At 41.9% G+C, this 25,206-nt stretch overlaps 2 protein-coding genes across 2 annotated transcripts; one reads left to right on the top strand and one right to left on the bottom strand.

Moving 5' to 3' along the window:
• The first annotated feature begins 603 nt into the window (after positions 1–603).
• On the top strand, positions 604–24,890 carry LOC124639473 (O-acyltransferase like protein-like). Its single transcript, XM_047176848.1, has 12 exons — positions 604–729; positions 4,611–4,750; positions 7,676–7,782; positions 16,818–17,038; positions 20,071–20,264; positions 20,383–20,555; positions 20,636–20,821; positions 21,317–21,496; positions 21,576–21,726; positions 23,108–23,291; positions 23,598–23,740; positions 23,808–24,890. Exons 1-12 carry the CDS (start codon positions 651–653, stop codon positions 23,967–23,969), a joined length of 1,920 nt encoding a protein of 639 aa, XP_047032804.1. The 5' UTR covers positions 604–650; the 3' UTR covers positions 23,970–24,890.
• Positions 9,108–13,881, bottom strand: LOC124639470. The gene has a single exon (XM_047176846.1). The coding sequence runs from the start codon at positions 13,813–13,815 to the stop codon at positions 9,358–9,360; it is 4,458 nt and encodes a 1,485-aa protein (XP_047032802.1). The 5' UTR covers positions 13,816–13,881; the 3' UTR covers positions 9,108–9,357.
• Positions 24,891–25,206: the final 316 nt, after the last annotated feature.

Raw genomic sequence — 25,206 nt, 5'->3', positions numbered from 1 at the left:
TTGCCTGATCTGGAATCGAACCCACACCCTCATACTCGAAAGGTTGGTTCTTTACCCACTAGGCCACCACGACATGCACAACACTGCTCTTATGAAATGCTCCAGAAACGAATGATATATTGTCACCTGCATTTAGATTTTAACATCTGGTCCGGTGTGCTAATTTTCATTACAAATTGCAGTTAGGTCTCGGCTTATCTAACAAAATTGCAACTGTTTGTTACCAGTTGTCCTTCTCTCAGTCGCGCAGTTTTTGCAATTGCTTTTATTATCATTGTGCAACGAGAGATTTATGATAAGCTTCTCTCAAATGAAGTCCCTATCAAACCACAGCATGGTTAAATTAAGAGAAAATATACCTGTCCTACTTAATGCGTAATGGTGATTACGTAGATAATATGCACTCACAAAATTACACTGCTCTAAATAAATAAGTTGTATCTAAGTATTTTCTTTTGATAAGTTTCCTCCATTTCCTAACATCCGATAACCCCACCACCATCGCATCTCCGAAAACGTTTTCTGTATTAGCTGTCTGCACTGCTGTCACATCGTCATCTCAATCAACATTAGGTAACCCATTGACAGCTGTAAACATTTGGACACCGTCGTCGGCGCGAGCGCAGCCGGGCAGTCAGTCAGCGCGCAGCATGGGCCCGACGCGCGCGCTCTCGCTGCTGTTGGCGGCGGCCGGCGCTCTCGCTGCCGAGCCAGTCTTCGACCTCACCGGTACAGTGCAGTGCCCATCATCTCCCAACCTTTCTAAATGTTGGGGTCGGCTTCCAGTGCAGTGTCCAGTGTTCCCCCATAATTTCACTAAGTGGTTTATGCCTTTGGAAAGTTCGGCTGCGGTTTCTTGGTTTGGTTGCGAGTGAAAGGGTAAAAGGGATTTTCCCAAAAGGGTCTTAAGTCTTGAGAATATTATCAAAGTTGTTTGTTGGGCTTCATATTGACAGTTTATTGCAGATTGATAATGATATTCGCCTAGGTTTGAAATTGTATTGAAAGGTAATGTTGTCGTCCCTTGCCTACAATTTTAGGACTTTTATAACTTTGCCATTTAAACACTTCCAATATCGTAACTAATTGCACTTAAGTTCTAAATTCTTCATCGTTTGTTCCCAAGATATGGCTGATTGCATTATCTTCCCGTAGAAATTATTCAAGTTCATGGATTTAACAAATAAGAGTGGGTTTAACCATATAATTCCGTATCTACATATGCAGAGGTCGTTTCTGCAGTCGGTGCATTTCCGAGGTAGATTAGGGGGTGATTAATATTCATCAAAATTCTCAAATGTCAGACAAAACTGTATATTTTTAACAAAATGTAGAAAATCTATCCGGATTAACGAATGCGGTCGATAAGTAAAGCATATAGTTGTCGGAGCTACTGAACTGGCTACAAGTCAGCGTATTGCAGTAAGTGGGTAAGGTTTAGCAAGTGTTACAGTTTGCGGGCACAGGCCTGCGCTGAATACCGCCCGCTTTGCTAACTATGTATTACACTAGTCCACTATATACTGCTCATACATGACATGCTGAGATTAATCGTGTTTCGAAAACTTTATATCGATTTGTTAATACTTAGCCGTAGTTGCAGTGACCCAAAGGTTATTTCATAAGAATTTCATGCACATAACACAGACGATCATAAATCTCACGCTTAGATATTTTATAAGTTTGATGACCTACGTGAGTGAGCTAAGTTATGTCAGGATCGAAGTTGCCAATTTAGATAGAGTAGGCGAAGTTATCGAGGGTGGATAAAATGCCACTAACAAAAAGATATTGCAAATATAAGTCAAAACCATATCAATTTACAATTAAATAAGTTATTACCAACAACGCAAGAATCGTAGTGCCTAGTGTTAAAGCACCTATGTTTCAAGTACGAGGCGAGTTCTATTCCAGATTAGACAAATATCTATCTATATATATAAAAATGAAACCCGCTTACCGTTGTCACGACATAACATGAAAACGGCTTGACCGATTTGGCTGAAAATGAGAGGGGATGTAACTTAGACCCGGGAGGTTTTAAGATAGTTTTTGTCACCATCGGGCTACGGGACACGGGTGAAACCGTGGGCGAAAGCTAGTGTATCAATAAAAATGTACCTATCCTTGATATATCCGTGACTCTCATTTCTTCTCTGTATGAGAAGAGGCCGCAGCCCGCGGGCTCATGACATGATGATAAGAATGCCTGATATTTAAGTAAACATGAAATATCTATTAGGTACTTTGTCACCATAAACAACCAATGTTAGTGAAAATCGTGGTTTAGAAACACATGACAACAACGAAATTGTTTACATTGTAAAAATAGTTCATATTTACATAACCGGCTCCGAATGCAACGAACCTATTTCGTTGGTCAACACGCATGCGCGTGATTGCATGCGCGTTGTGGGTCACTCGGTCTAGTCGGACGAACCGTTTGGAGATAACACCATAGTTTTATATTTGTCTACTATTCGGTAACTATTGATTTCCTAACATTTGTTTGTGAATTTTCTATAGAAAGAGAGAAATAGTTGATTTAGAAAAGGTTCTATACGATATCGTTATTTTCAAGTTAAAGTTATAATGTAGGTTCCATTATTCCATATAGGGATAGTATATACATATTCGAATTCTTAATTCATGTCTTGCTTCCGATCTCACGGCCCACACCGGCCTTAGAAAAATCTATTCGAAAAATCATTTTTCTAACATAGCTTATTTACTAAACTACCAGTTTAAATGACGCCATCAGTATAACAATCACAAAAGTATGCTATGGGTCAAAATTTATGTTTATTGACAATCTGTGAATCGAAAGCGTCAACACTTTTCCAGCGAACTTAAAAACGCGGCACGATTTTTTATAAATCGCGATCTTTGTTCTCTATCCCGATATATTTATCTCCATTCATTTGATTTATTACTATTTATTCGTTATGTAGGTGAAGAAGTACATTAAATACTTAATACCCACACACTACACAGTAGTGTCTGGCCAGTGGGGTCGACATCGTCACCCACTGAGCAATTTCCCTCGTTCGGGAAAGTGTCGAGTGTAATATGTGTTGTAGACAAGAGCTATAGTGTCGCTTTCCATTCCAACAGCTTAACGAGCTTTCCTATTCACATTTACTTATATTAAACCTCCGCTAATGGCAGTTATTACCCAGGGTTTTACTCACCTAGATAAATTACTGTATTTACCTACGCTTAGGAGGGATTTATACCTTTCGAGTATCTATACTAATATTATAAAGCTGAAGAGTTTGTTTGTCTGTTTGTTTGTTTGAACGCGCTAATCTCAGGAACTACTGGTCCGATTTGAAAAATTCTTTCAGTGTTAGATAGCCCATTTATCGAGGAAGGCTATAAGCTACTTTTTATCCGGGTTCGTGCAGAGGTTTCCACAGGATGCGGGTGAAACCGCTGGCAGAAGCTAGTTCATTAGTTCAATAGTTCATAATCATCATCATCATCATCATCATCATCTCAGTGATAGGACGTCCACTGCTGAACATAGGTTGGTTATAATATTCGTTGTCATTTATTTCGCCTGCAGTATAAATTAGAAAACAAAACAATTGATGAAACAAATGTAATTATATTATGTAGATGGCAAAGTGCATGTAATTCAGCAGTTTCCTGTTCACATTGACCTTTCAGTATCCGGTGCGCGCGCGCAGAGGATGTGCGAGTTCACGCATGCGCCGCAAGTTCACCGGGTCGTTGCGTATTGTTGCTATGTCATGCAATTGTATTATTGTATCACCTACAGACATGTATCGTATATTGTTACATGTTGTGTATGGTTAGGGGTGGTCAGCTTATTTATTTAACTTACTAGTATCCAATTTTCTGTAGGTATACTTGTAATAACAGGGCTAATTATAATTAGCCTTCGAAGTTTTAGCTACAAGCTGCCTAGTTTTTATTTAAGGTGCAGGTGATAGGTTCACCTGCCTCATAAATAAAGCTTATGTATAATGTAACCTTATAAAGTCACACAATAACAATGCTCAGGACTCGGGACAACACAATTATCATATCGGCAAAGCTCAGAAGCCGCATACAAAGGCGGATTAGCATGACAATGTGTCAATCGCAACATCTCGCGAACACTGCCACTGGTCGGAGTACATGAGTTATCGTCGATCAGATAGTCTTCTGTTTACTCATGCTCGCCTAGTACATCGATAATCATGTTGTGCACTTGTTCGTGTTTTTTGAAACATTTGCTTTTCTGAAGAAAGTTATTTCAAATACTGGTTAGTTCTCTTTTTCGAATTCTCTTGTTGTGGACTGTTGGCGTTATCGAGATGTTTGTTCCATTTATTTTCCTAACTGAGAATCAGAACTTTGACAGAAGGTACTTTCATATAAGTCCTATGTAGGGAGTGGTGTGTGTGAAAGTCGATACGGCAAGAAATAATGTTTCTTTTGAGATGACGGCTGATAGAAGAGTATGGAAGAAGAAAACATGCCGCACCGACCCCAACTAAATTTCGGATAAGGGCCGGAGAATGATGATAATTAAGATTGTAGGGGGCTTATTAAGTTCACGGAAGCTTTGTGCAAGATGAGGAAGTCACGTGTTGTTGCAGATGAGCAGTACTACTCGATGCCGCGGCTGTTCGAGCTGGACGAGTGGGCGGGCTGCGTCTCTGCGCGCGGCGCCTACTGCCTCGGCAGCTTCGAGCTGCAGCCCGCGCAGCGCCCGCACGTGCTCTACGACCTCATGGAGGTAACTAGGACAACAGCCAAGTGGTCACACACCAAGGACTCACTTATCTACCTACAGGCACTCCTGAGAAACATGCAATGTGACTCCTGAGACGTAGAAGTCCCCCTGAACTCCTGAAGTCACATTGCCTGTCTCAGGAGTCACATTGCATTCAATTTTAGAACTTTGAATGATCAATGGTACGGTAACTGATAATAATCTGACCTAGAAAGAACTGGTATCAACAATTCTTTCTTTAGCATCGGCGTTTTGGATCGCAGTAAGTTTCGTAATGCTAGCCTTTAATACCTAAGTATATGGTGAAGTAGAACGAAGTCGCTATTAGTTTTGGAATCATCAGATCATCAGCTCTGCCGTGATGATCTTCGTAGGCAATCGTTTAATTCGCACTTGTCATTAGTCAAGTCGTTAACTATCGCAATAGTAATAACTCTCGTATGTTTCGCGTGGCCTACTGTACTCTCACTTTCATACGTACAACTAAGTTTTATTATTTTTATTGTAACTTATTATATTTCGTCGCATATCATTCAGAACGCACACATGCAAACCTCAAATACACCTCATTATAACTGTGTTAGACAATCCTAATTAGGTGTTTTTTTTTTGCTTTCTCTATAATTCAAGAAATCTTAAAATTCAAATCTTTTCACTGGAGTCTAGACTCAAAAAGGAAAATAACATTATGCAATACAAGTCTAGCTAGCTCATGAACATGTCAGTACATTCGTACATCTTAGCATGTGAGATGAAAGTAGATTAGTCAACATCTTACAACCAAAATACTGAAAGATTGAAAAGCTTGGACATGTTCACAATTAGTTAACATGTGAAACTGGGCCACGCGTCTGTCACGTAGAAGGTAATAACTCAGTTAGCATGTATTCACGTCGTCACGTCTACAACTCTTTTGACTGATGACCGCAGTAATTGATGATGATGACGATGAAGTCACAACAAAATGTTACCCGTAGCCTCTAAGGTTTTAATTAATTCTGGCACTGATTAATGGTTCTATTGGCACTTGTAAAGTTTTGTAACAATCATAGCTGAAGACACATTAAAAGGAATTCTGAAATATCAAATTATATATTACTCACAAGCAAACATTGAACTGATGAGGAAATGGATCAAAATCTCGTTAACATTCTAAATAATAGGCATTATGCTCTGATAGCATTACATTATGTAATTGAACTAATTCTGGAGTTACCGCAATAGATTATATATCTGCGGTTTTATTTTGTAATAGCGATCTAGCTTAATAACCGTCTTTGAGAAACTACGTTACGCTATAGTGAAAATGTCAGACTTATCAGATTCATGTCATGTCAGGAGCATCGAATCAAAATCAAATCGTTTTTATTTCAAATAGGCCTTTGCAGGCTCTTATGAAACGTCACATTAATTGCACGGTTCCAAAAAGTTGGTCTCATGGAGAAGAGCCGGCAAGAAACTCCATAGACACTCTTTTTAAAATGTAATATTTTCACAAAAATTATATTACATAACAATAGCAAGCTGATAAAATTATACAATGCAACTGATAGGTAAACAGTAAATCAATGCAATCCAAAGAGAAAAGAAAAAGACGTTTAATTGCCATCCTCAGAACAGTTGGTAGATGTGAGTGAAACAGGTGAAGGTCAGAATCGTCTCACGCCTCGTGTATTGTAGAGCAAGTCACCAAGAGACTTCAGAACGTCTTCACTGTTTCACTAATGACTCTAATGGTCGCGTGATGGCGAAAGTGCAACGCTGCCAGAATCTTAATAAGGGCTACACGCTGAATGGTGTTTACGTAATGCAAACCTTTTGTTTTTAAAGTAGTTTGTGTAGTTTGAAGTTGAAGAGAGTGATCGGTCGACTCAAACATATGTAGTTGTAAGTCTGTGCTGCCTTGTTTATTTGGTGCTCATCACAACGGCTTCCTACTCTTAACATGAGGATCTTATTCATTCATAGATTTAGCACATTAAAAATTAACTTGTCAGTAAAAGCGGTTTTTATTTTACTTATTGAACATTTGTTTAACATTTTCTGGTAACCAGAGGTAGGTATTGATCTTTCATTTCAATATTAGACATCTTTCGAAGATCATTGGCATCATAGATGTATCATTGGCATCTTTACATATGCCAATGATACATCTAGATGTTTCTAAACGTTCGCGTGCCCTACCGGAGCAGTTTGTCTAATTCCTCGAAATAGAGCTATGATTATGCCTATAAGTTTCTTGCCGGTTCTTCTCCATGATACCCACTTCTTGGAACCGTGCAACTACCTTGACGTTTTAAAGGCCTGTTTGAAATACTAAAAAAAAACAGGCCTATTTGGTTAGTGTAACTGGCATTGTTGGAACTAATGGTATCAGCGCATAGATGCACGATTGATGTTGAACTGTTGTTTCGATTGCTGCAGAAGCACGCTCGACAGTGAAAAGCGTGTAGATCAAAACATAATGCGGTGATTGAATAGATTTCTTAGTTATAGCCACGGCGAATTAATTAATAAATTGTATAAATAAGCGCTTAAAGTTACCGGCAATGTCAATGACCTTAGAGCGCGATTGCTCAAGTGTTGCTCAACGCAGGCTCTGCAAGGAATCAGGTTCGAGTCGCGGTTGGGCAACGCGGCTAACTAGCGGTTAGCCTAACCCAGTGTCGGCTACTGATTAGTTCCTGTCACCTGCTGGTAATGTCAGATATTTCTAGCATTTTAGCCAGTCTAGATAGTATTGCGGGTTAGCAACTGTTTCGACGTTAAAATCATAATTACTTTTATGTCACATGAGTTAGCTGCGTAGTCTTATCAATTGTACTCGCAATGCATTATTTGTGCTATCAACTGTATCTCATGTCCTTTGATACAAACACCTTCACGTTAATTACTTGCGTGTAATAACAAACGTTGTTGTTCCCTCAGAGCTACTCCGCGAACTACGTGGACAACTTCAACCACACTCGCGTGCACCGCGGCGCGTGCCTGCCGCGCGCATGCGCACCGCACCGCACAGAGCGGCTGCAGGACTGGTAATATACAACCACTGTTCCTTCTAGATTAACAACTAATCCAACGTGGCTATGCTGCCAGCCTCTTGGGTACACTCCCGGTGGGCAGCGATAAGGAGTTTTTTGATGCTTAAACACATACCCAATAAATGTATGGAATTTAGTATTGAATACACACACATAATACAAGTTAATAAATAACTTACCATGGGGCTAACCGACCGTGTGTGAAAAAGGTTTCCCGACAAAAAAAAAAAAAAAAATACCGTTTGAAAAAGCTTGATTCGAAAGCTGTCTTACTGTCTTCGTGAGACAAAACTAAAGCCTTCCAGACAACATAATATATGAAGTAAAAATAGTAGACGATTCCTAAAAACCAACCTGCTGCAGCGAGCGCCACTGACGCGCGCCTAGCGCACGCTTAACACAGTGGCGAGTAGGGTCGATTTGTTTACTTGTTCGCTGAATGAGTTCACAAGAGCCACCTATATTATAAGTAGTATGTAATTTCAAACTTTGGTAGTGTTATTTTTATTTTGTGATATTGTGTTTAGATTTCGAATATTATGTAACTAGTTTGTCGTATTAGGTTAAGTGCCTCGTTGGTCTAGCTGTCGCAAGTGCGGCTGCTGAGCACGAGGTCTCGGGTTCGATTCCCGAGTCGGGCCGAAATCGCTTTGTGGGTTTTAGAAGACTTTCACATAGCAGCCCGGAGCCTGGAAGGTGGTGATTGATACACCCGTGCATCGGAGAGCACGTAAATGTCGGTCCTGCGCCTGATCTCTCTCCGGTCGTGTCGGATTACCGTCCCATCGGGCTATGAGAGTTAAGGAATAGTGAGTGCACCTGTGTCTGCGCAAATGCTCGTGCACTATAATATGTCCTGCGCAGTTGGCTAATCTCCTTACATGAGAACAGCCGCCGTAGCCGATAATCGGCTAGGAGAACATCATCATCATCATCATCATCATCATCATCATTAGGTTAAGTACCTGTAAAGATAAAATTAGCTGTTTCTGATAAATAAATAAATAAATAAAAAAAAAAAGGATGTGCCAACAGTTAGCATACCCATCTGCCACGCTTGTTATTTATGACATTTTGTAATTAGATATAATCACAAGTCATGATTTGTGTTAATTATGACGAGAAAATAACAATTAATTTAAAATATAAAAAAATACAAACATCGGAATTGAGACGCCCACCTGTGTTGCAAGTCGCTCGTTACCGCGTGGAGCGTGCGTTTAACTCTTTTCTATGAACATATATAGGATTAGATGTTTCACGCCGTTTCACATGTGTCCAGTGGTGGACATTTGGAAGTTTAATAATGAAAACCTCAGTTTCTTCGCAATACAGGTTTAATAATCTGAATTCTTGATATTTTACAAAATGAAATTATAGATTTTCTGGCGACGCAACCGTGTACAATATAGAAGTGAGTAATATAAAAAGTTTGCGGGTGAACGTAAAACAAAAAAATAATTATTTGATAGTATCACATCAAAGTGTAACTTGTTGCTATTAAAAATCACTAGGCGTAGGTATGGCGCAGACATCTTCCCCCCCGTTGAAAGACTCCTTTCAACTACATCAGTCTTCATCCGGTAAAGATGTAGGCAAGGGACAGATCCGAGTGAGAGGTCTCCTGAAGCAACCTCTGGTAGTTTGCACATCTGCGACTCGCGTGACTCCGTCGGTCCCCGGGAACAGGCGGCTGACTCGTCCCATTCGCCAACTGAGTGGTGGGACATTATCCTCATGGAGAAGAACTAAGTCGCCGACCTTTAGGGATGCTGATTTAGTACGCCATTTTGAGCGCTGCTGTAGCTCTGCTACATATTCCCTTTGCCAGCGCTGCCAAAAATGTTGATGTATTTGTTCAAGCTTCATGTAGCGTTGAAGGTTGTTCTGGTTCTCGTGCTCGAGCGATGGACCAGGCAATGCATTTAAGGCACGCCCTATCAGAAAGTGACCGGGAGTTAGGAAATGGTAATCGTTAGGGGAAGGGGAGAGTGGGCATAAAGGTCTACTGTTGAGTACAGCTTCCACTTGTGTGAAAAGGGTACATATCTCCTCAAATGTTAAATGATTGTTTCCCATAACGCGTTTTAAGTGGTATTTCGCGGATTTAACGCCAGCCTCCCAGATGCCGCCGAAATGTGGAGCATACGTGGGAGAGAACACAAACTTCACACCTTCATTGGTAGCAAAATCAACTACAGGCTCATGATTGGTTTTAAGAAAATTGCCTATTTCCTTAGCAGCTGCAACAAAGTTGCGGCCGTTATCGCAAAATATCTCCGCTGGCTTGCCCCGTCGCGATATAAATCTGCGTAATGTCATAATAAAAGCGTCTTTGGACAAATCACTGACGGCTTCCAGGTGCACACATTTATAGCGAAAACATACAAACAAACATAAATAGGTTTTAGTTAATCGTGCACCTCGACCCTTTCTATTTAGCGTGAGGAACGGACCAGCGAAGTCAACGCCAACAGTACGAAATGGAAAATCAGGTGTGATGCGCTGTGCAGGTAAGTTTCCCATCATGGGAGTTAATGTTTTACCTTGAATACGTCTACATCTGACACAGGCATGTACTGTGCGGCGGGCCAAGTGCCTACCGTTTATAGGCCACACAGTTTCTCTTACACAGGCCAGCAACAGTTGAGGCCCGGCATGCATGTTCCGTAAGTGTTCATGTTTGAAATATAATTTGGTGAGTGGATGAGAGGCGTGTAAAAGTATGGGATGTTTTTTAGTATAATTATAATTTGATAATTCTATTCTACCACCGACTCTCATCACCTTGTCATCATCCAAAAAGGGTGAAAGTGACAAGAGAGATGATTTGCTACTTAAATTTTTATTTTTTAACAAAATATTGTACTCTACAGCAAATGAAGTTTGCTGAGCAATTTTACATAGGCTAGTAAAGGATGATTCTAATTCAGTAACACTAAATTTACCAAATAATTTATCTTTAGGATTTTTATGTCTAATATTATGTATAAATCTATTTACATACGCAAATATGCGTCTTAATTTTAAAAACGATGAAAATTTATCTATTTTTAGAATTTCTGTTACAGGTTCCTGGACAACAGCGGAAGTGGATTTCATCTCAGGTAAGTCTGGTTCATTTATTAATTTATTTAAATAGGGCCAATCAGATTCAGGCTGTATTAGAAATTTTGGACCTGACCACCACAAATTAAGATTGGTAATTTGATCTGGACTTACGCCTCTTGAGATCAGGTCAGCTGGATTCTGATCAGTCGGCACATAACGCCACGACGAACTATCGGTAAGTTCATTAATCTCGGCAACCCTATTTGCTACAAATGTTTTTAGCTTTGCAGAATTACCATTCAACCAGCTGAGGACAACGCTAGAATCGCACCAATAAATGATACGATCAACCTCACATCGTAGAGAACTGGTAACTGTCTTGCACAATTTTGCAGCCAACAGAGCAGCACAAAGCTCCAGACGCGGTATTGTCGTCGGCTTCAACGGCGCCACCTTAGACTTAGCACACAGTAAGTTAACCTTTACATCACCAGCTAAGTTGTGTGACCGCAGGTACACACATGCACCGTAAGCGACTTGGGAAGCATCACTAAAGGTATGTATTTCTATATAACTAGGAGCTTCGCATAGCGTTAATCGCGGGATCTGTAGATCTGATAAAAAACTTAAATTGTTAATAAACTTGTTCCAGGATTCCAAAATATCAGAGCTAACCGGTTCATCCCAGCCCTTTTTATTGAGCCATAAGGACTGAAGTAACATTTTAGGTATAATCACGCATGGACTGAGAATACCGAGAGGATCAAAAATCTTGAATGATGTAGACAGTATAGATCGCTTGGTAACTACATCACCTTTGTTGGGAATTACAATTGATATTTGAAGAGTATCGGTTTTAGGATTCCAATTTAATCCTAAAGTATTAGTGGATCCGCTTAAACTAACCTTGTCATTTTGATCAATGACCGATGATGACAAAATACTTGGTAAATTCGACCTGAATTTACGTAGTTTAAACCCTGCAGATTTTAGAGTGTCCGACACCTTGCGCTGAATGTATAACAGCTCGGACTCACAGTTGGATCCAGTGACCAAATCATCGACATAATGATCGTGTTTAATAATATTACCTATAAATTGATCATCGCAATCCTCTGCCAATACTGACAAACACTTGGTGCTTAAATATGTAGCACTTGCGAGACCATAAGTGACGGTTTTTAGACGTAAAGTTTTGATAGGATTTGACTCATCACTTCTCCAAAGTATTAATTGTAAATTACGATCCTTTTCATCTAGTTCAACCATCCTAAAGAATTTTTCAATATCGGCTGTCAAAATGTATTTGTACTGACGAGCTCGAATCAAAATAGAAAAGATTGAGTCTTGAACATTGGGACCGACCATCTGTAGGTCGTTCAGAGAGAAACCTGAGGAAGTTCGTGCCGATCCATCAAAGACAACACGTGTCTTTGTCGTTTCACTGTTTTGTTTAAACACTGCATGATGGCAAAGATAATAGGATGGAACGGGATTTATAATCGGACATTCCTCTAAATGGCCTAGCTCTAAATATTCTTGAATGAAATTTGAATATTGTAACTTTAATTCTGGATTCTTACGGAAACGTTTTTCTAAATACAATAATCGTTTCTTGGCCATTGCGTAAGAATCTCCTAAACAATCTGGACTATCAATTAGAGGCAGCCTAACACAAAATCTGCCAGATTCTAAACGGTAAGTATTACGATAAAAGTGGTCTTCACAAGCCTGCTCAATTTTACTAAAATATTGCTTATCTGGAACTTGCTCCAGTTCCCAAAACTTTGTTAATTGAGAATTAATATCGGAATTATTGCATTCGTCACTATCACTGATTGAAACATGACACGGAATACTCTTTGGTAACGAACGATTCCTTAAACTTGGAAAAATAGGGCCGGCGACTAGCCAACCTAGCTTTGAGCTACGTAGCTTGGGCATGTTATGACCTAATGCTAGCTGATCACATCCTAATAGGTCCCAAAATAGGTCCGCACCTATCAAGATGTCTATTGCCGAAGGCTGATTAAAATTGGGATCAGCTAACTGTATGTCTCGTGGGATATTAAGTTGACTAATATCTATAGATTGTTTAGGAATAGCACCTGTTAACTGGTTCAACACATAAAATGATTGTACAACACTGTAGTCGTTGCTAAATGAATTTAATCGGGCAATGCAACTTTTATTTACATGTTCCGCTAAGTTGTTGCCTATACCAATAACGTTTATAGTATTTATAGTACATACCTGTAATGATAACTTGTTCATGAGTGACTGGCTAATAAATGAGGACTGACTTCCACAGTCTAATAAAGCACGCACTCGAAATTGCTTGTTTGTTTGAGGATTGATAACGTTTACCATGGCTGTTGACAAAAGAATATGATTTTCTACGAAATTATCACTAATCGAATTATTAACTGATATTTCACTTGAACCGCGATCTGTGTTAGTGCTATTGCTGCTGACTGTACTAGTATTACCTGTGCTAGCATTGTTAGAATTAGGTAAATGCAAGAGTGAGTTGTGTCTACGCTTGCACTCACGACAGGGACCCAACTTGCAATCACGTGCACGATGCCCAGTTCGTAAACAATTGGAGCATAAGTGCAACTTAAATGCTTCGTCTCGTCGTTCTTGAACACTCTTCGCTAGGAATGTAGGGCAATCGTAAATCCAGTGGTCACCTTTACAGACAACGCACTGCTTAGTGACAGAGCCGGTGTTCTGAACTGTAGATGAAAACGACTTAGTGCTACGAGAATTATTATTATTATTTTGGCGTGATTGTGTAGCCTTGGGTGTGTCAGACTTGTTTTGGAACATAGTTGCTAACACATCAGCGCGATCAGTTAGGAACTTATTGAAGTCCTTTAGAGTGGGGAGATCGGACAAACTATTACGGTGTTCTTCCCACTTCATAGCAGTACGATTATCTAACTTAGGTATAAGAATTTTGATAATTATCATATCAAGCAGCTCATCTTGTTTAGCTAAGCTTGATAATGCTCGCAAGTTTTTTGTTACGTGGTCAACTAGAAACCTCAGTGATTTGTCTGATTCACGTTTGTGTTGTTGCTGTGTCGATTCAAAATATAACAATGAATTGAGGTGTTGATTTATAAGCTGGCGCTTGTTATCGTAACGATCGCACAAAAGCTGCCATGCAGTTTCATAATTAGTTTCGCAAATCTCTAAATTAGAAATAATTCGCGCAGCTTCATTTTCGAGATACGATACCAAATAATGGAACTTATGAATAGGCTTGATACGCTCATTGTTATGAATAAGCGACAAATAGGTATCTCGGAACTCAAGCCAGCGGAAATAAGCGCCATCGAACTTTGCAATTTGTATTTGTGGTAATTTAAAATCAACATGATGACAATGAGTTGACTGATCGTGATGACATTGTGATGAATTGTGCGAATCAGAATAGTGAGAAGTAGTCTTATACTTGTCAAGTTGCTCTTCAGCAATTGCCAGATGTGAGGTGAAGATCTGCTCAATTCCATCACGTTCATCAATCTCAGAGTCCATATTATCGCAATTAATAACCTCAATCTGAGCCTGTAGTTCATCGAATTTGCTAGACATAGCTCGTATTTTATCAATATTAATTTCTAACTCTTTAATTTGGGTTTTTGATAATTTTAAAGAGCATACTACATCTAAATACTTTTTAAATTTCGTTAAACGACCTTTGACCGAGCTACGTTTAGCAAATAGCTCCTTCAATTGTTTTGCATTACTGTCTTTATCTTCGCTTAAAGACATTTTGTTTATTAATTAATAGTATGTAACAACAACAAACGACAAACTAGTACTTAAGAAAGTATTATAGGTGATTGAGTAATCTAAACAGTAACACACTAATGCAAAATGAAGGAATAAAGTTATATGTTCAACTCTTATCTGATACTCCCTCGGCGACACCTGGGGCCCGAACGCAGCCACGCGGCAGCAGCGCGGTAACAGCGCGGCAGCAGCGCGGCGGCGGCTCGGCGCGGCGCGTGGCGAAGCGCAGACGCTTCGTCACCCGAACGCGGCTAGCGGTAGTCAACGTCGGGCGGCGCCGAATTCCCTGGAATAGTCGGCCAAAATATTTGAAATAATGTGAACTAGAATAATGACACGCACTATTGGGAGGGTGGCTAAGTTTAGGCCTTCAGATTACCTAGCAGAATGAAAATATCGGGAATGTAATTACTAATAGGTGTTTAGATACTCAAGTATTATTTATTTGTGAACTTATTTTCATGAAATTACTGTTATTTTAATGAATTTATGATTTTACAAATGATTACGTAGGTAGTTGACAATAAATTATGGATTTTAATTGTACTATTTTAGGAGATTTACTGATTGTTTACTTGAAATAAGCCTTAAAATTGCTAGATATTTTGTTAAACTAATGAAATACACAAGTGGAGTGTACCAAACAGCGACCTTTTCGATAGGAAAAATGGGTTCAGGTATTAGGGTAAATCGTAGGAATGGCACTTAACTGATAGGCGAGACGGCTGCTTCTGGCTGCACTGGTCCTCGCTGGTGGCTGTGGTACTGATAGGTACACGAGCTGCTCGCAGATGTTGACGAAATTCTCGGACTGACGTGGCAGGCTGACGGTGAACCTCGACGGAGTAGAAGCTAAGGCTGGGCGCGGCGAGTTCTTCTGACCGACCTGGCTGGCTTAGTTGTCTTCTATTATAGTGTTCTTGCGTCTGTAGTCCTCCACGATGAATCTTTGGTAGATTTCCTTTTAGTGAGAATTCCTTTGTCTTCGTAGTCGATCCGAATTTTTGCAAATCCGTCCTGTCACGGTCGCCATTTAATGTCCAGTGGTGGACATTTGGAAGTTTAATAATGAAAACCTCAGTTTCTTCGCAATACAGGTTTAATAATCTGAATTCTTGATATTTTACAAAATGAAATTATAGATTTTCTGGCGACGCAACCGTGTACAATATAGAAGTGAGTAATATAAAAAGTTTGCGGGTGAACGTAAAACAAAAAAATAATTATTTGATAGTATCACATCAAAGTGTAACTTGTTGCTATTAAAAATCACTAGGCGTAGGTATGGCGCAGACAACATGCGTCCCGGGGAAACTTCTTCCCGCACCCGGATAAAACATAGCCCATGTTCAGCGCAGATACCGTAGCTTCCTAACAGTGAAATAATTATTCAATTGTGATAATTTAATTAATGACATTTGACATTGCAATGTAAACTCATCTTTATATTTGTACGCCGAAAGGCCAAACATGTCTGTACTTTGCCACGTTTCTTTGTACCATCTGCATGATACTCATGTTATGACAAATAAATGATCTATCTATCTATCTATCTATCAAATCGGTTCAGTAGTTCTGGAGCCTAATCGATGAACAACCAAATCTTCCTCTTTTTAGTATTTTAGTGACGAGAGTGAGAGTGAAGAGTAACAGTTTAACCCAAATATTTAATGATAATGGCCCTTCTATAAGTTTTCGTAATCAATGTTTATTGTAATGTGGCGCCGCGCTTGTTTTACGCATACTAATGTTATCATTAGCTGAATATAGCTCATTAGTGGCACTGTTACGTGTTATATAATCATAGGCGGTGTCTTTATATACAAAGTATTTTTTAATTGGTAAACTTGGTCAAGTCATCTTAGCCTTACTAATCCTTTTAGAACTGCTTAATTCTGATTACAAACTGCGCTGACAGAATCCCCCTAAAAAACAGCACCTAAGAAAATGACATCTTGATAGACACAATTCACACAATCCGTCTTACCACAAAAACTTTTAAACATCAGTTTAAGACTTGTCTAAAAAAATGACAGATTATGACGTTGACATATGGCTCATTTTGCAGCCACATTTTTTTTAGACAAGTGTAAAACAGATGTTTAAGTTTTTGTAGTAAGGCCAAATACGTTTGACTTTTGTCAACGTTCACATAGCTACGCTTATGTTCCCAGGTTCAGTGCGTGCGTGAACGCGAGCACGTGGTCGCGCTACAACCTGTCGGCGCGGCTGCTGCGGCTGGACTACTGCGCCGGCGCCGGCTCGGCCGCCGCGCCCGCGCAGTCTCCGCTGTCGCCCAGCCAGCGCGCGCTGGCCGGCGTGCTGGCCGCGCTGCTGGCGCTGGCGGCCGTCAGCACCGCGCTCGACCTCACGCTGCCAGAACACGCCAGGAAAGGTAACACTTCAACCAGGGGGCCGATTCTCCTTATTTTACATAAGCGACATACGATTCACGTTCGACTCGGCTCGACTGAGATCCAATCCCGACTGGATTACGATTGAAGCGTATGTGGCATTCCGCTATTTTCTCTTTGAAATAAACGTTTTTATCCTTTTCTGTCATTCTATAATGAATCATTTTGTCTAGAAATGATTTATGATTGCAATATGATTGTAGAGCAAACTATCGTATAGACCAAAATCACCAAAATAGCAGACCAATCGCAAACCAATCGAATGTCGTTGGAATACGATTGGTCTTATATTAGTAGCAGAATGCCCGATATGCGTTAAAACTGCTATTGCGATCATATTGCGATTCGATTTATATTCAATTTTGACATTATTAACTTAGGAGAATCGGGCCCCAGAAGACGTGCTGACTTCTAACAAATAGGGCGCCGAAACTAGATGGCGGATATTAACTAAAGCCATCACAAAAAGAGTGATAATCCTATGCCTGAAGAGGTCACGGTGACCTATGATGGATCATTTAAGATGCACGGGGATGCATCTCAGAGCGTCAGACGTTATTTATGATTAGGTAAATAGTCGATACTAGCTAAACATAGTTACAACACCAAAATGAGACATGCAACATATATCTTACAGCAGTTCTGCAGATTACAGCTGTTTTCCAAAGTCGGCGCCAACAACTAGTCGACCATAAGCTTGATTACCAAATTCCGACAGGTCAGCAAACCATCCGATCGCTCGTCACGCGGCTGTTAGGTAATATCTACCGGAGTGGCCCCTGACGGCTCACAACCCTAGTTTACTTGTCACGTCACATTTTCACGGTCTATTGACAACTTGAGACTGATAGGTTGATGATCTGCCTATTTGTTAAAGAGGATCAAATGGAAAGAGGAATGTAAAAACCATGTTGAGGTTACCTTATGTACTATCTCTATGTATTTCTTATTTACTCTCTTATGTACTACTTCTTAGAAGGTACCTCTTTTATATACTCCCTACGACTAGACAAAAAAGGCCGCCCGCACCACACCAAGTAAACTTCTGATTATTATAGAATGAAGATAATGCATCAGTAACAGATGATTCATTCTACTGCTAACAGTGGAAAGTGCGATTTGTCACTGTTAGCTTACTATCACGAACTTGCTGCTTAACGCCGTATAATGGCGGTATTGCCAAAGCACAAATAGTTGGTAAAATAGCTAACATTATTGTGTTCAGGGAACCGGTAAACATAGTCATTGTTGCTAATAGTTTGATGACAGCCTGTGTGGGATCTGGGGCCCGATTCTCCTAAGTTAATAATGTCAAAATCGAATAGAAATCGAATCGCAATATGATAGCAATAGCAGTTTTAACCATATCAGGCATTCTGCTACTAATAAAAGACCAATCGTATTCGATTGACATTTGATTGGTGTGCGATTGGTCTGGGGCCCGATTCTCCTAATTTTACTTAAGCGCCATACGATTCACGTTCGACTCGATTCGACTGCGATCCAATCCCGACTCGATTACGATTGAAACGTATGTGGCATTCCGCTATTTTTTCTTTGAAATAAACGTTTTTATCCTTTTCTGTCATTCAATAATGAATCATTTTGTCTGCAAATGATTTGCGATTGCAAAATGATTGTACAGCAAACTACCGTATTGACCAAAATCACCAAAATAGCAGACCAATCGCACACCAATCAAATGTCAATCGAATACGATTGGTCTTTTATTAGTAGCAGAATGCCTGATATGGTTAAAACTGCTATTGCGATCATATTGCGATTCGATTTCTATTCGATTTTGACATTATTAACTTAGGAGAATCGGGCCCCTGGTGAGTGTCATTACAGCGGTTACGTTACGTCACGTTACGGTCAATCCCTCACTATATAGCTATTATTTTGAAAATATATTAGTATTACGGGTTTTATAACTAAACGGCCTGCATAATGTACGTAATTAAGGTAATTTTACGTAAAATACAGAAGTTGGAAATAAAGAAATTTGCGTAAACACACATTGAGCTATCGTTCGGGTCAGTGGCGCAGCGGCGCTTGCGCATGTGTAATGCAATTCGACAGACTGATGACAAAAAATCTGATGTATTACTCGCAGCAGGTAGCAAGAGTAAACACACACATTGTAGAGACAGGACATCGTGTTCTGTGTGATGAGAGATATTTATAAATGGTATACCTGGTGGCATTTCACTGACTCTTACGGAACAAAGTTACTCAGTATTAGACATACAAGAGCACATCACTTGAGTTAATTTTCACAGCAATTTATAATAACAATAAATAATAACATGCATAACAACGCTCAGTATTCTTCCAAGTTGCTAGGTATAACTACTGCCTCGCCTGGCAGTCGGCAGCGCGCGTTCATTGCAGCAATCACTAGTTATTTATTCGTGCTGTTAACCACAAAAAATACTTCCAACTATGATTTGCTATGCGGTTCTTTATGCTTTCCCAACAAGTACTGTACCTACCACAAAAAATAAAAAGGCTATTGACTATACGTTAAAGCCTGCTAAGTACTTGAGACAAACTTTTTTTCATAATCAGTAATCTGATTTTATTTACTTTCTAGTTCAGAACCCCGCGGTGATATCTTTAACAAAAGCAAGACCTTTACAATATTCAAATAAGTTGTTCTCTTAAGTAATGCGAGTTCCGGTGATGACGTGACTGTCGGCAGTCGAGTAAACAATATGATGTAACTGTTGCGCGGGAGTGTCGGGTGCGGATCTTTCGTGTTTGCGCGCTGTCCAACCGCAGCGCGAGCACTTTCATTAGCCGAGCAGCCAGTGCAGCGCCGGGGTTGGAACTAACTAGTACAAGTTGCGAAATATCAATGGATGACTGGGCTACTCAGGCTGACCAATTATTGTCAGATGAAGATGTAGTTTTTAGGTATCTATTCATTTCAGCTGACATGTACAAAATCCGCCATCCAACTGAGCTACAAAGACACGTTCTCAAAGTCCCGTAATTGTTCGTTGATCAGGTGCGGAGTGGGCGCTGGCGTGGTCGCTGCCGGGCTGTTGGCGCGCGCTGCTGGCGCCGCCGCCGCGCTCGGCGCGCACCGACCTCGCCAGCTTCGACGGGCTGCGCGTACTCACCATGCTGGTCGTCATCATCGAGCACGTCTGCTGGATCACCACGCAGACCTACCTCACCGACACCAGGATATACGAACAGGTCACCACGCTTCACCACACTCAGACCAGAGCCTCTCGTCTGCTCTCAGTTTTTGTAAGGAATAGAAAAGTATGCAAGGTATTATTGAAAGTACGTAAAGTGTCGTTATTATCCACAGATCCGCGGCTCAATAGACGTGGTCCTCATGACGAACAGCACGCTGGTGGTGCAGATCTTCTTCATCATGTCGTCGTTCCTCCTGGCGCACAAGCTGCTGCAGCAACGGCGCCGCGGGGAGCACGTGCCGCCCTTCTCCACCTTCGTGGAGACCATGCTCAATAGGATCATCAGGCAGGGACACACACATTATAATGGGAAAAATTTAAAAAGTGTAAAAAATCTGAATAAATAATATATTTGTTGTGGTGCAGGGTGTCTCCATCGTACTGGATGGTGGTCTGGTTCGCGGCGTCGTGGTGGGAGCGCCTGGGCCGCGGGCCGTTGTGGGCGCCGCTGGTGGGCAGCGAGGCCGCCGTGTGCCGCCGCAAGTGGTGGACGCATCTGCTCTACCTCAACAACATCCTGCACGCGGACGACAAGTGCCTCATACAGACCTGGTCAGTACACACTATGGCCATCTTATTCTATATCAGTCAAAACTTTTAACTGCCTCGTTGGTCTAGCTGTCGCAAGTGCGGCTGCTAAGCACGAGGTCTCGGGTTCGATTCCCGAGTCGGGCCGAAATCGCCTTGTGGGTTTTAGAAGACTTTCACAAAGCAGCCCGGAGCCTGGAAGCTGGTGATTGATACACCCGTGCATCGGAGAGCACGTAAATGTCGGTCCTGCGCCTGATCTCTCTCCGGTCGTGTCGGATTACCATCCCATCGGGCTATGAGAGTTAAGGAATAGTGAGTGCACCTGTATCTGCGCAAATGCTCGTGCACTATAATATGTCCTGCGTAGTTGGCTAATCTCCTTACATGAGAACAGCCGCCGTAGCCGATAATCGGCTAGGAGGACATCATCATCATCATCATATCAGTCAGATCTAAGATGAAACTCCATCACATAAGGCCTTGCCACTGAGTGTTAGCTGTGACCTGTCTGTGCAGGTACCTGGCGGCGGACATGCAGCTGTACGCGGCGTGCCTGGCCCTGACGCTGGTGCTGTGGCGCTGGCGGCGCGCGGCGCTGGCCGTGCTCGGCGCGCTGCTGCTCGCCTCCATCGCGCTGCTGTTCGGCCTCGCCTACTCCTGGCAGCTCGTGCCCACCTACGTCATGCATCGTCCTGAGTAAGTCTACCAAGATGCTATAACATTAGCTCTGTGGGTTCGGACTCTGCTGCTTGACTGAGGCATGTTCCGTGGTCAGGTCGGTGCGGCTGGCGTACGACGGGGAGCGGTCGTTCAACGTGCTGTACCAGTCGCCGCTGGGCAACGTGCCGGGCGCGCTGGCGGGGCTGCTGCTGGCGCACCTGCACCACGCGCTGCTCGACCACGACGTGCCGCTGTCGCGCTACAAGGTACCGCTAGAGCAGCTTGTCACACAGAGCACAGTGACACTGGAGCTCACGACTTGACGAAGTGCTCAGTCTGTGCATCAGTGACTCGCGTTTCGCCATTTGTTTTAGACTCAGAACTTTGAAGTAGCAGCGTTAAAGCTGCATTTATAGTTTCTGTAGAAGATAAGCCAAGCTATTTTCTCTTTGATCGTGTCGTATCTTTCTGCAATGCTGACCTCCTCATTTCCCTTTGCAATAACTAACGAGCGTGACGCACGCTATCGGCTATTCCTCAACTGGTTCCTGCGTATTATCTGCAGCTGCCCGGCAGATTACATTGTTGAGCGATGGACGTAATCAAAACGAACATTGTTTCAACCATACATAAGTGATAAAGCGACGTGAAAGATATGTTGTAATCGTCATTATTTACCATCCTATTTAACAGTATGTACCGTATTTATATTTATTCACTAAGAATGAACATTCGGATGTTACCTATTGGTTTATTTAATGAGAAGTGCATGTAGGTAGGGCTGCCATCTCGAATTTCGCCAAACCCGGACAAACAATAAAAAAACCCGGACATTTGGCGTAAATCGCATTTTTTCCCCGAACGAGTACGATTTTTTTTAAACAAAATGATACCTAATTTGTAATCCATTTACTATTGTCATATACATACTTAAATTCAATGAGGTGCTTCCTTACATGAAAAGTGTCCGGGTTTTTCCCGGACACTTCTTGAAACCCCGCCCGGACGGCCTCCAAACGAGGACAAATCCGGGGAAACCCGGATGGATGGCAGCCCTACATGTAGGTAATACTAAGAAGCTTGTGATGAATGACATGCTATCCAACCATTTTCCAACCGACAAGTATTGACAACGACAACATCACATTTATCTACCATCAGAAACAATTGCAATTCGCTGTTGTATGCAGGATGTATGATCTTATAACGCTAACAACTATGTATGTTAAGCCTATCGTTAGTCTTGTAATAATACATGTTGATGTGTGTGATTGCTTGTGTCAACAATGTAACGTCTCGCTAATGCCTGTAATATTCCAACACGTTCAGATTATGCTGGAGCCGAGCCGGAACACAACATGCACTTTACTGTAATGCCTACAATCAAAGAGCGTACGCCTTCAATGCATCACGTAAATAATAGGACGTTGATCATAGTCCATTATCTAGATAATTGCAAGTGTAAAAAATATACGTGGTGGTTAGGAAAAGTGATATGTCTGTAGTGTACGAATAACAGCAATTATTCAGCATCATTATTTTCTTAAGCCTGTTGTAATGTACGTATAGGTATAGTTCTCTTCTTTGGCAAGTTTCACGCTACTTGAACAAGCAACGTGGTGCAGTGAGTTGTGTGCGGTGCTGCAGGTGTTCGGCTGGGTGTCGGTGGCGAGCGTGCCGGCGGCGGCGTGGTGGGTGGCGGCGTCTCCGCTGGCGCTGGGCCGCGGGCCGCCCGCGCGCCTGGCCGCCGCCGCGCTGGCCGCGCTCGAGCGCCCCGTCTTCTCCTTCTTCGTCGCCTTGGCGCTGCTCGGCGCCATGAACGGCGTGCACTGTGAGTACAACTTATTGACATCGCCTTTCAATTGCCATCAAAGAATGTTTATTTCGAAACAAACGATGACAACTTTAAAAATGCGTTAGATTTTGTGAGGAGGCGATGTTTCTTATTCCTAAGGAAAATAGATAAGTGTGTGTCTAAGTAAGTACGAAGATTTTTTTGTTTTGTGACGTCCATTCATTTCATAATGGATCACTAGTTCTACACGACGGGTCGTATTCGTTGAAACGCCTTTTGCGGTTCAGGGCTATAGTGGCTCTTTCACACAATGCTGTGTTGTGAGTAAGTGTGGTGTTGCAGCGGGCGTGCGGCGCGTGCTGTCGTGGCGCGGGTGGGCGGGCTGGGCGCGGCTGTCGTTCGGCGCGCTGCTGCTGCACATGCCCATCAACAAGTCGCTGGTGGCGGCGCGCCTCATGCCCTCCATGCTGGACCGCCAGTCCGCGGTGAGTACACCCCGCCTGTCCTGCCCTGCATGTGCCTCCCTGTGTACTGACGCGGCGTGTCCGGCAGATCGTGGAGTGGTTCGGCGTGGCGGCGGTGTCGTACATGGCGGCGCTCCCACTGGCGCTGCTGGTGGAGCTGCCGGCGCAGCGCCTGCACCGCGCGCTCGCCCGCCCCGCGCCGCGCGCCTCCGCAGCCGCCGCCAAGCCCGCCGACAAGCCCAGCCTGTGACCTGCGCCCTGCAGCACCACACTCTGCACGGTCACGGCGAACTATTGGAAATTATTCTAGGCTGGACCTAGACGGCGATCGGTTTACGAGCTGCACTACAAAATGTAGCAGTTCTCGGTTACTCAAGATTTTCAAAAATGTGGTATCTACTCGGATCTAAGTGTAAATATTTCTCCTTCATATGCACATAATTCGAGCGTAAAGTAGCATTAGAATATTAAACTAGGTGTACATGAAACAGTTGCCTAGGTATGCAGAATCACAAAGGTATAGAGCCTTCTAAGTTAAATTAACTAGGTGTGTGTACATGAGAGTAAATTACAATTGGAGTATTGTCGCTCTCGTCAATAAAGAAAGAAGGAATGTTGAGTAACAAAATAATAATAATATTTATGAGCGAAAAAATCTGTAACATTTAGTGTAAACTAAGTATTGACAGAGTTTTCGCAATGATAGCTTGACCACGGCGAGCACGTGAGGCCATCGTGAGTATGTCGCCATAGCTCGGTGCCCGCGTGTCCGCGCGGAACGAATTGTAACTATAAGTTACGTAGAACTGATTAACATAGCTTAAGTTGTATAGATATGTATTTTTACTATCCTAGAATTAGCCTCGACGGACATACAGACTGTAAGCAGAAATATATATAACTTGTCCCTCGACGCCATGTGATAGTAGATAGATAGGGCTCCGGCCACGGTGTGAGTTAGCTAGGGTGTGTGTCATTATTTATGATTAAGATTTAATTTGTACTATTGACACTGTGTTACTTGAGGAAATACTACAAAATGGATCACTGCAATATTCTTAGTTTTCACACCTGCGCATGCGATGCGGGTGCGTCCGGGCGGTGAACTATTTTGTCGTAGGTTCAGCTCCCATGACATAGTACAGTTCAATAAATCTATTCGTAATATAAATGTTGTTTATGTTTTCGCTCATTACTATAAATATACTTATATATAAATATATAAGCTGAAAATCGATCTCAGTGGCGTGCACTTGGAGAGGCCTATGTCCAGCAGTGGACTGCGATAGGCTGATGATGATGACTATAAATAAAATAAAACCATACAATAACATTCTGTGGAGCATGTTTGAGGCTCATCTCAAAAGGTCTGATTGACAGCAAGGGCATGTTGCACATGTTGGGGTCAGATTCTATGCAGCTGAATACCAGTGTTTTACATAGAGGACCGGCTAACCCTGGGTAACCTCATGGCAGAACTACTACTT

The sequence above is a fragment of the Helicoverpa zea genome, chromosome 19, assembly GCF_022581195.2.
Source record: "Helicoverpa zea isolate HzStark_Cry1AcR chromosome 19, ilHelZeax1.1, whole genome shotgun sequence".
Taxonomy (NCBI): Eukaryota; Metazoa; Arthropoda; class Insecta; order Lepidoptera; family Noctuidae; genus Helicoverpa; species Helicoverpa zea.
Note: the sequence above shows the minus strand (reverse complement) of the source record. Positions and strands in the feature narration are given on the sequence as shown.